Below are 12201 nucleotides of genomic sequence, written 5' to 3' on the forward strand. Positions count from 1 at the left end.
CCCTCCCTATCTCTGTAACCTCCTCCAGCCCCCTACACCCCTCCCTATCTCTGTAACCTCCTCCAGCCCCTACACCCCTCCCTATCTCTGTAACCTCCTCCAGTCCCCTGCACCCCTCCCTATCTCTGTAACCTCCTCCAGCCCCCTACACCCCTCCCTATCTCTGTAACCTCCTCCTGTCCCCCTACACCCCTCACTATCTCTGTAACCTCCTCCAGCCCCCCTACACCCCTCCCTATCTCTGTAACCTCCTCCAGTCCCCCTACACCCCTCACTATCTCTGTAACCTCCTCCAGTCCCTACACCCCTCCCTATCTCTGTAACCTCCTCCAGCCCCCTACACCCCTCCCTATCACTGTAACCTCCTCCAGCTCCCTACACCCCTCCCTATCTCTGTAACCTCCTCCAGTCCCCTACACCCCTCCCTATCTCTGTAACCTCCTCCAGTCCCCCTACACCCCTCACTATCTCTGTAACCTCCTCCAGTCCCTACACCCCTCCCTATCTCTGTAATCTCCTCCAGCCCCCTACACCCCTCCCTATCTCTGTAACCTCCTCCAGCCCCCTACAACCTTCCCTATCTCTGTAACCTCCTCCAGCCCCGACACCCCTCCCTGTCTCTGTAACCTCCTCCAGCCCCCTACACCCCTCCCTATCTCTGTAACCTCCTCCAGCCCCCTACAACCCTCCCTATCTCTGTAACCTCCTCCAGTCCCCTACACCCCTCCCTATCTCTGTAACCTCCTCCAGCCCCCTACACCCCTCCCTATCTCTGTAACCTCCTCCAGTCCCCTACACCCCTCCCTATCTCTGTAACCTCCTCCAGCCCCCTACAACCCTCCCTATCTCTGTAACCTCCTCCAGCCCCCTACACCCCTCCCTATCTCTGTAACCTCCTCCAGCCCCCTACACCCCTCCCTATCTCTGTAACCTCCTCCAGCCCCTACACCCCTCCCTATCTCGGTAACCTCCTCCATCCCCCTACACCCCTCCCTATCTCTGTAACCTCCTCCAGCCCCCTACAACCCTCCCTATCTCTGTAACCTCCTCCAGACCCCTACACCCCTCCCTATCTCTGTAACCTCCTCCAGCCCCTACACCCCTCCCTATCTCTGTAACCTCCTCCAGCCCCCTACAACCCTCCCTATCTCTGTAACCTCCTCCAGCCCCCTACACCCCTCCCTATCTCTGTAACCTCCTCCAGCCCCCTACAACCCTCCCTATCTCTGTAACCTCCTCCAGCCCCCGACACCCCTCCCTATCTCTGTAACCTCCTCCAGCCCTCTACACCCCTCCCTATCTCTGTAACCTCCTCCAGCCCCCTACACCCCTCCCTATCTCTAACCTCCTCCAGCCCCCTACACCCCTCCCTATCTCTGTAACCTCCTCCAGCCCCCTACACCCCTCCCTATCTCTGTAACCTCCACCAGCCCCCTACACCCCTCCCTATCTCTGTAACCTCCTCCAGCCCCCTACAACCCTCCCTATCTCTGTAACCTCCTCCAGTCCCTACACCCCTCCCTATCTCTGTAACCTCCTCCAGTCCCCTACACCCCTCCCTATCTCTGTAACCTCCTCCAGCCCCTACAACCCTCCCTATCTCTGTAACCTCCTCCAGCCCCCTACACCCCTCCCAATCTCTGTAACCTCCTCCAGCCCCCCTAAACCCCTCCCTATCTCTGTAACCTCCTCCAGCCCCCTACACCCCTCCCTATCTCTCTAATCTCCTCCAGCCCCCTACACCCCTCCCTATCTGTAACGTCCAGCCCCCACACTCCTCCCTATCTCTGTAACCTCCTCCAGCCCCCTACACCCCTCCCTATCTCTGTAACCTCCTCCAGCCCCCACACCCCTCCCTATCTCTGTAACCTCCTCCAGTCCCCTACACCCCTCTCTATCTCTGTAACCTCCTCCAGCCCCCTACACCCCTCCCTATCTCTGTAACCTCCTCCAGCCCCCTACACCCCTCCCTATCTCTGTAACCTCCTCCAGCCCCTACACCCCTCCCTATCTCTGTAACCTCCTCCAGTCCCCTGCACCCCTCCCTATCTCTGTAACCTCCTCCAGCCCCCTACACCCCTCCCTATCTCTGTAACCTCCTCCTGTCCCCCTACACCCCTCACTATCTCTGTAACCTCCTCCAGCCCCCCTACACCCCTCCCTATCTCTGTAACCTCCTCCAGTCCCCCTACACCCCTCACTATCTCTGTAACCTCCTCCAGTCCCTACACCCCTCCCTATCTCTGTAACCTCCTCCAGCCCCCTACACCCCTCCCTATCACTGTAACCTCCTCCAGCTCCCTACACCCCTCCCTATCTCTGTAACCTCCTCCAGTCCCCTACACCCCTCCCTATCTCTGTAACCTCCTCCAGTCCCCCTACACCCCTCACTATCTCTGTAACCTCCTCCAGTCCCTACACCCCTCCCTATCTCTGTAATCTCCTCCAGCCCCCTACACCCCTCCCTATCTCTGTAACCTCCTCCAGTCCCCTACACCCCTCCCTATCTCTGTAACCTCCTCCAGCCCCCACACCCCTCCCTATCTCTGTAACCTCCTCCATCCCCCTACACCCCTCCCTATCTCTGTAACCTCCTCCAGCCCCTACACCCCTCCCTATCTCTGTAACCTCCTCCAGTCCCCCTACACCCCTCCCTATCTCTGTAACCTCCTCCAGCCCCCTACACCCCTCCCTATCTCTGTAACCTCCTCCAGCCGCTACACCCTCCCTATCTCTGTAACCTCCTCCAGTCCCCTACAACCCTCCCTATCTCTGTAACCTCCTCCAGCCCCCTACACCCCTCCCTATCTCTGTAACCTCCTCCAGTCCCCTACAACCCTCCCTATCTCTGTAACCTCCTCCAGCCCCCTACACCCCTCCCTATCTCTGTAACCTCCTCCAGCCCCCTACATCCCTCCCTATCTCTGTGACCTCCTCCAGTCCCCTACATCCCTCCCTATCTCTGTAACCTCCTCCAGCCCTTACGCCCCTCCCTATCTCTGTAACCTCCAGCCCCCACACCCGTTCCTATCTCTGTAACCTCCTCCAGTCCCCTACACCCCTCCCTATCTCTGTAACCTCCTCCAGCCCCCACACCCCTCCCTATCTCTGTAACCTCCTCCAGTCCCCTACACTCTCCCTATCTCTGTAACCTCCTCCAGCCCCCTCCACCCCTCCCTATCTCTGTAACCTCCTCCAGCCCCTACACCCCTCCCTATCTCTGTAACCTCCTCCAGTCCCTACACCCTCCCTATCTCTGTAACCTCCTCCAGCCCCTCTACACCCTCCCTCTCTCTGTAACCTCCTCCAGTCCCCTACACCCCTCCCTATCTCTGTAACCTCCTCCAGCCCCCTACACCCCTCCCTATCTCTGTAACCTCCTCCAGCCCCCTACACCCCTCCCTATCTCTGTAACCTCCTCCAGCCCCCTACACCGCTCCCTATCTCTGTAACCTCCTCCAGTCCACCTACACCCCTTCCTATCTCTGTAACCTCCTCCAGTCCCCCTACACCCCTTCCTATCTCTGTAACCTCCTCCAGTCCCCCTACACCCCTCCCTATCTCTGTAACCTCCTCCAGCCCCTACACCCCTCCCTATCTCTGTAACCTCCTCCAGCCCCTACACCCCTCCCTATCTCTGTAACCTTCTCCAGCCCCCGACACTCTCCCTATCTCTGTAACCTCCTCCAGTCCCCCTACACCCCTCCCTATCTCTGTAACCTCCAGCCCCTACAACCCGGCAGCCCGTGCCCCATTGAGTCTGAACACCTCTCCCTTTTTTCTCTCTCTCTCCCCCTCCCTCGTTCTGACAGTCGACCGGTGCCCAAGTTCAGGTGGCTGGAGACATGTTGCCGAATTCGACCGAGAGAGCCATCACCATTGCCGGCACCCCCGCCTTCCATCATCGAGTGTGCCAAGCAGATCTGTGTGGTCATCCTTGAGGTAGCTGGAGATCGCTGCAAGAGGCGGGCGTGTGTGGCCTGGGCCTGTATGTGCGTGTGTCGAGGGCGTGTGGGGCCTGGGCCTGTATGTGCGTGTGTCGAGGGCGTGTGGGGCCTGGGCGTGTATGTGCGTGTGTCGAGGGCGTGTGGGGCCTGGGCGTGTATGTGCGTGTGTGGCTGGAGTGTGTGCGTGTTGTCATGTGAGTGTACCTTTAAGAAATGGGTGCTTATTACTGCGGCGATGTCAGAGGAGTGGGTGGAGCTGGGCCGTGTGTCCGCTTTTTACTTTCGTTTTAGGCTGTTTGCTGCAGAGGGTGTGTTTTAGGTTCGTTTTCGGAGCTGGATAGCCGCAGTCACAGCCAGAAGGTGTCTGAATCTCTCTCTCTGTAATCTAAACACTAAATCGATCCTGATGATTTAAAACTAATAACCTGATGTGCTTCTGGTAAAAGGTGTTTTAAGTCGCGTGGGTGTTGAAAGGAAAGCTTAAAGGATTACTTAGTGTTGTATTCTTTGGGGGTTGTATTTGAATTGATGGTCGCTAAGATGTTCACTGTATGTTTTAAAAAGGTTAACTTGAGTTCATGGAATAAACATTGTTTTGCTCCTGGGTGTGTAGGCAACACAAGCAGACTGAATGCTTGCCTCCTTCGGACGGGGCATCGAGTATAGAACATGGAACATTACAGCGCAGTACAGGCCCTTCGGCCCCTCGATGTTGCGCCGACCTGCGAAACCCCTCTGAAGCCCATCTACACTATTCCCTTATCGTCCATATGTCTATCCAATGACCATTCGAATGCCCTTAGTGTTGGCGAGTCCACTACTGTTGCAGGCAGGGCATTCCACGCCCTTACTACTCTCTGAGTAAAGAACCTACCTCTGACATCTGTCCTACATCTATCTCCCCTCAATTTAAAGCTACGTCCCCTCGTGCCGGACATCACCATCCGAGGGAAAAGGCTCTCACTGTCCACCCTATCCAATCCTCTGATCATCTTGTCTGCCTCAATTAAGTCACCTCTTAACCTTCTTCTCTCTAACGAAAACAGCCTCAAGTCCCTCAGCCTTTCCTCATCAGACCTTCCCTCCACACCAGGCAACATCCTGGTGAATCTCCTCTGCACCCTTTCCAAAGCTTCCACGTCCTTCCTATAATGCGGCGACTGGAATCGCACGCAATACTCCAAATGCGGCCGCACCAGAGTTTTGTACAGCTGCAACATGACCTCATGGCTCCGAAACTCAATCCCTCCACCAATAAAAGCTAACACACCGTCCGCCTCCTTAACAACCCTCTCAACCTGGGTGGCGACTTTCAGGGATCTATGTACATGGACACCGAGATCTCTCTGCTCATCCACACGGCCAAGAATCTTACCATTAGCCCAGTACTCTGTCTTCCTGTTATTCCTTCCAAAATGAATCACCTCACACTTTTCTGCATTAAACTCCATTTGCCACCTCTCAGCCCAGCGCTGCAGCTTATCTCTGTCCCTCTGTAACTTGTAACATCCTTCGGCACCGTCCACAACTCCCACCGACTTTAGTGTCATCTGCAAATTTACTCACCCATCCTTCTACGCCCTCCTCCAGGTCATTTATAAAAATGACAAACAGCAGTGGCCCCAAAGCAGATCCTTGTGGTACACCACTAGTAACTGGACTCCAGTCTGAACACTTCCCACCAACCACCACCCTTTGTCTTCTTCCAGCGGGCCAATTTCTGATCCAGACTGCTAAATCACCCTGAATCCCCAGCCTCCGTATTTTCTGCAGTAGCCTACCGTGGGGAACCTTCTCAAACGCTTTGCTGAAATCCATATACACCACATCAACTGCTTTACCCTCATCCACCTGTTTGGTCACCAAGTTAAAGCAATGATGATCCTGCCTTTTACCACTTCTTAATTACGGCTGGACTAAAGCCTCCGTGCACTGAGGGATAATTCAGAATGTCCAATCCACCCTAACCCGCGCATCTTTGGACTGTGGGAGGAAACCGGAGCACCCGGAGGAAACCCACGCGCACACGCGGGGGGGGGGGGGGGGGGGGGGACGCGCAGACTCCGCGCGGACGGCGACCCGAGCCGGGACTCGAACCCGGGACCCCGGCGGCCTGAAGCAGCAGTGCTGATCGCTGGTGCGCCGAGATCCCGGTCAACGACGGAGCTGTCCCCTCGAGGGGCTGAACGGTCTATTCCTGTTCCTGCGTTTGGATATGTGGGGGGGGGGGGGGGCCCTGCTCGTTCCTGCCCGGGAGGGTTAGGGTTAGGGTTAGGGTTAGGGTTAGGCTAACCCTAACCCTAATTTGGGCCTGCTCGTTCCTGCCCGGGGGGGGGGGGGGTCCGCTGTACGGGTTGGCGGGAGGGTGGGTGTTGTCCGGGTGACGATCGCGTTGCCTGACGTCTCTATCTCCTTCTCTCCATCTTCAAGCAGTCGTCTCCAAAAGGCATCACAGTCCCCTACCGCCCGAAGCCCGTCTCTGCACCGGTCATCTTCGCAGGTGGACAGGTGAGTCCCAGACCGGTAGAATCTGGCCTTTTCCAGCTTTCATTGTCCAGTGAAGTCCCGGCGATCGCTCGCGGGCGGCGGGGGGGAGAGTGCGGGAGGTCGAGCGCCCGTTACTCACGGCCCCTGTTCTGTTCCCTTTGTCTTTTTCAGGCCTACACGATTCAAGGGCAATTCGCCATCCCACATCCCGATGTGAGTCCTCGCGCTTTTATTTGTTTTTCAGCAACTTGGGCTCGTTGCGCAGGGCGCCGGTTTGCAGGTTTCTGCTCGCTGAATGCCTTTTGCCGCGGCGGCGGGAGGTGGGGGGGGGGTGGGGGGGGGGGGGGGTGGGGGGGGGGGGGGGGGGGTCGCAGCGCCGTCCCGCTCGAACCCATGTGCGTGACGTTTGTGTGTGTGTGTGAGAGCGGGGTGACGTGTGCGCGTGTGCACCTGATGAGGTGATGGTGCAGCTGTACAAAACCTTGGTCAGGCCGCACTTGGAGTACTGTGTACAGTTCCGGTCGCCTCGTTTCAGGAAGGGTGTGGAAGCTTTGGAAAAGGTGCAAAGGAGATTTACCCAGGATGTTGCCTGGAATGGAGAGTAGGTCTTACGAGGAAAGGTTGAGGGCGCTAGGCCTTTTCTCATTAGAACGGAGAAGGATGAGGGGCGACTTGATAGAGGTTTATAAGATGATCAGGGGAATAGATAGAGTAGACAGTCAGAGACTTTTTCCCCGGGTGGAACAAACCATTACAAGGGGACATAAATTTAAGGTGAATGGTGGAAGATATAGGAGGGATATCAGAGGTAGGTTCTTTACCCAGAGAGTAGTGGGGGCATGGAATGCACTGCCTGTGGAAGTAGTTGAGTCGGAAACATTAGGGACCTTCAAGCAGCTATTGGATAGGTACATGGATTACGGTTAAATGATATAGTGTAGATTTATTTGTTCTCAAGGGCAGCACGGGTAGCATTGTGGATAGCACAATTGCTTCACAGCTCCAGGGTCCCAGGGTTCGATTCCGGCTTGGGTCACTGTCTGTGCGGAGTCTGCACGTCCTCCCCGTGTCTGCGTGGGTTTCCTCCGGGTGCTCCGGTTTCCTCCCACAGTCCAAAGATGTGCGGGTTAGGTGGATTGGCCAATGATAAATTGCCCTTAGTGTCCAAAATTCATAGAATTAACAGTGCAGAAGGAGGCCATTCGGCCCATCGAGTCTGCACCAGCTCTTGGAAAGAGCACCCTATCCAAGGTCGACACCTCCACCCTATCCCCATAACCCAGTAACACCACCCAACACTAAGGGCAATTTTGGACACTAAGGGCAATTGATCATGGCCAATCCACCTAACCTGCACATCTTTGGACTGTGGGAGGAAACCGGAGCACCCGGAGGAAACCCACGCACACACGGGGAGGATGTGCAGACTCCACACAGACAGCGACCCAAGCCGTAATCGAACCTGGGACCCTGGAGCTGTGAAGCGATTGTGCTATCCACAACGCTACCGTTGCTGCCCCAAATACAGCAGGTAACAGACAGACAGATTGCCCTTGGTGTTGGGTGGAGGGTGTTTGAGTTTGGGGTAGGGTGCTCTTTCCAGGAGCCGGTGCAGACTCAGGGGGCCGAATGGCCTCCTTCTGTACTGTAAATTCAATGATAATCTATGATTAATCTAGGACAACATCGTGGGCCGAAGGGCCTGTTCTGTGCTGTATTTTCTATGTTCTATGTGTGTGTGCACGTGATGTGTGTGTGTGCGTGACATGTGTGTGTGCGTGTGGGAGGGTTCTGTTGGAGAGATCTCGCCCAGCCGCCCCGTGGGTGCACCACACTGTCGCAGGTGACGGGGGCAGAGAGAGAGAGAGAGAGGGGGGGGGGGGGGGGGGGCCGCTGCCGTCTCGCGTCCCCGGGCGGCCGTTCCGGACGCTGCCCTCGGGCCTCGTTTGACCGACCGTTCCTGTCCTTGCGTTCCCGCAGCTCACCAAGTTACACCAGCTGGCCATGCAACAGACGCCCTTCACCCCGACGGGCCAGACCAGCCCCGGATACTCAGGTGGGTCGATCCAGCTCGGGGCTGCGCCGGGGGGGGGGCGGGGGGGGGGGGCGCATCTGTGTGGAGAGGGGGGGGGCTATATGTGTGGAGAGGGGGAGGGGGGCTATCTGTGTGGAGAGGGGGGGGCTATCTGTGTGGAGAGGGGGGGTGCTATCTGTGTGGAGAGGGGGGGGCTATCTGTGTGGAGAGGGGAGGGGGGCTATCTGTGTGGAGAGGGGGGCTATCTGTGGGGGGGGGGGGGGCGCTATCTGTGTGGAGAGGGGGGGGCGCTATCTGTGTGGAGAGGGGGGGGTCTATCTGTGGGGGGGGGCGCTATCTGTGTGGAGAGGGGGGCTATCTGTGTGGAGAGGGGGGGGCTATCTGTGTGGAGAGGGGGGGGCTATCTGTGGAGAGGGGGGGGCTCTCTGTGTGGAGAGGGGGGGCTATCTGTGTGGAGAGGGGGGAGGGAGGCTATCTGTGTGGAGAGGGCGGGGCTATCTGTGTGGAGAGGGGGGGCTATCTGTGTGGAGAGGGGGGTGCTATCTGTGTGGAGAGGGGGCGCTATCTGTGTGGAGAGGGGGGGGCTATCTGTGGAGAGGGGGGGGCTATCTGTGTGGAGAGGGGGGGGATATCTGTGTGGAGAGGGGGGGGGCTATCTGTGGGGAGAGGGGGGGGCTATCTGTGTGGAGAGGGGGGGGGCTATCTCCAGATGGGGGTTTGGGGAGTGCACATGTCTGTCTGTCTGTGTGTGAGGGGGGGGGGGCGGCCGGACTGACTGACGCTGTGGTCACTCCCGGGGGGGGCGGCCGGACTGACTGACGCTGTGGTCACTCCCGAGCGGCCGGGACTGACTGACGCTGTGGTCACTCCCGAGCGGCCGGACTGACTGACGCTGTGGTCACTCCCGGGGGGTGGGGGTCGGACCTGACTGACGCTGTGGTCACTCCCCGGGTGGGGGGGGCCGGACTGACTGACGCTGTGGTCACTCCCGGGGGGGGGCGGCCCGGACTGACTGACGCTGTGGTCCACTCCCGAGCGGCCGGACTGACTGACGCTGTGGTCACTCCCGAGCGGCCGGACTGACTGACGCTGTTGGTCACTCCCGGGGGGGGGCGGCCGGACTGACTGACGCTGTGGTCACTCCCCGAGCGGCCGGACTGACTGACGCTGTGGTCACTCCCGGGGGGGGCGGCCGGACTGACTGACGCTGTGGTCACTCCCGAGCGGCCGGACTGACTGACGCTGTGGTCACTCCCGAGCGGCCGGACCTGACTGACGCTGTGGTCACTCCCGGGGGGGGGGCGGCCGGACTGACTGACGCTGTGGTCACTCCCCGAGCGGCCGGACTGACTGACGCTGTGGTCACTCCCGAGCGGCCGGACTGACTGACCGCTTGTGGTCACTCCCGGGGGGGGGGCCGGACTGACCTGACGCTGTGGTCACTCCCGAGCGGCCGGACTGACTGACGCTGTGGTCACTCCCGGGGGGGGGGTCGGACTGACTGACGCTGTGGTCACTCCCGGGGGGGGGGGGCCGGACTGACTGACGCTGTGGTCACTCCCCGGGGGGGGGGGTCGGACTGACTGACGTTGTGGTCACTCCCGGGGGGGGGGGTCGGACTGACTGACGCTGTGGTCACTCCCGGGGGGGGGGGCCGGACTGACTGACGCTGTGGTCACTCCCGGGGGGGGCGGCCGGACCCTGACTGACGCTGTGGTCACTCCCGGGGGGGGGGGGGGGGGGCCGGACTGACTGACGCTGTGGTCACTCCCGGGGGGGGGGTCGGACTGACGCTGTGGTCACTCCCGAGCGGCCGGACTGACTGACGCTGTGGTCACTCCCGGGGGGGGGGGCCGGACCTGACTGACGCTGTGGTCACTCCCGGGGGGGGGGGGGCCGGACTGACTGACGCTGTGGTCACTCCCGGGGGGGGGGGGGCCGGACTGACTGACGCTGTGGTCACTCCCGGGGGGGGGGGGGCCGGACTGACTGACGCTGTGGTCACTCCCGGGGGGGGCCCGGACTGACGCTTGTGGTCACTCCCGAGCGGCCGGACTGACGCTGTGGTCACTCCCCGAAGCGGCCCGGACTGACGCTGTGGTCACTCCCGAGCGGGCCGGACTGACCGCTGTGGTCACTCCCGGGGGGGGGGGCCGGACTGACTGACCTGTGGTCACTCCCGGGGGGGGGGGCCGGACTGACTGACGCTGTGGTCACTCCCCGGGGGGGGGGCGGCCGGACTGACTGACGCTGTGGTCACTCCCCGGGGGGGGGGGGTCGGACTGACTGACGCTGTGGTCACTCCCGGGGGGGCGGCCGGACTGACGCTGCGGTCACTCCCGGGGGGGGGGGCCGGACTGACTGACGCTGCGGTCACTCCCGGGGGGGGGGGGCCGGACTGACTGACGCTGTGGTCACTCCCGGGGGGGGGGGCCGGACTGACTGACGCTGCGGTCACTCCCCGGGGGGGGGGCCGGACTGACTGACGCTGTGGTCACTCCCGGGGGGGGGGGGGGGTCGGACTGACTGACGCTGTGGTCACTCCCGGGGGGGGCGGCCGGACTGACTGACGCTGCGGTCACCTCCCGGGGGGGGGCGGCCGGACTGACTGACGCTGTGGTCACTCCCCGGGGGGGGGCGGCCGGACTGACTGACGCTGTGGTCACTCCCGAGCGGCCGGACTGACTGACGCTGTGGTCACTCCCGAGCGGCCGGACTGACTGACGCTGCGGTCACTCCCGAGCGGCCGGACTGACTGACGCTGTGGTCACTCCCGAGCGGCCCGGACTGACGCTGCGGTCACTCCCGGGAGGGGGGGCCGGACTGACTGACGCTGTGGTCACTCCCGACGCGGCCGGACTGACGCTGTGGTCACTCCCGAGCGGCCGGACTGACGCTGTGGTCACTCCCGAGCGGCCGGACTGACGCTGTGGTCTCTCTCCCCCAGGTGTGGATCCCTCGCAGACGAGCTCGCACGAAATCGCCATCCCCAACGATGTGAGTTCACCGAGCGGCAGCGGGGGGAGGGGAGCCTGGAAACAGAGCGGTCAGCAACGGGGGAGGCCTCGAAACAGAGCGGTCAGCAACAGGGGGGGGCCTCGTAACAGAACGGTCAGCAACATGGGGAGGCCTCGAAACAGAACGGTCAGCAAACAAGGGGGGGCCTCGAAACAGAACGGTCAGCAACAGGGGGGGCCTCGAAACAGAGCGGTCAGCAACAGGGGGAGGCCTCGAAACAGAGCGTTCAGCAACATGGGGGGGCCTCGGAAACAGAGCGGTCAGCAACATGGGGAGGCCTGGAAAACAGAGCGGTCAGCAACAGGGGGAGGCCTCGAAACAGAACGGTCAGCAACATGGGGGGGGCCTCGAAACAGAGTAGTCAGCAACGGGGGGGCCTCGAAACAGAGCAGTCAGAAACGGGGGGGGCCTCAAAACAGAGCGGTCAGCAACAGGGGTGGGCCTCGAAACAGCGGTCAGCACCGGGGGGGCCTCGAAACAGAGCAGTCAGAAACGGGGGGGGCCTCGAAACAGCGGTCCAGCAATGGGGGGGCTGGAAACAGAGCGGTCAGCAACAGGGGAGGCCTCGAAACAGAGCGCTCAGCAACGGGGGGGGGCCTCGAAACAGAGCGGTCAGCAACAGGGGGCCTGGAAACCGGTCAGCAACAGGGGGGGCCTCAAAACAGAGCGATTAGCAACGGGGGGGGCCTCGAAACAGAGCGGTCAGCAACAGGG

General features: G+C 60.6%; 1 protein-coding gene across 1 annotated transcript in view; it reads left to right on the plus strand.

Annotated features, from left to right (window-relative positions):
* Positions 1–12201, plus strand: part of LOC140402890 (poly(rC)-binding protein 3-like) — a 35922-nt gene that overhangs the window by 23546 nt on the left and 175 nt on the right. Inside the window, 6 exon segments of the mRNA XM_072490517.1 lie at positions 3813–3890; positions 3892–3942; positions 6378–6455; positions 6606–6647; positions 8415–8490; positions 11417–11910. Of these exon segments, the coding sequence (XP_072346618.1) occupies positions 3813–3890; positions 3892–3942; positions 6378–6455; positions 6606–6647; positions 8415–8490; positions 11417–11910 (819 nt within the window).

Source organism: Scyliorhinus torazame, chromosome 26 (assembly GCF_047496885.1).
Source record: "Scyliorhinus torazame isolate Kashiwa2021f chromosome 26, sScyTor2.1, whole genome shotgun sequence".
NCBI classification, from domain to species: domain Eukaryota; kingdom Metazoa; phylum Chordata; class Chondrichthyes; order Carcharhiniformes; family Scyliorhinidae; genus Scyliorhinus; species Scyliorhinus torazame.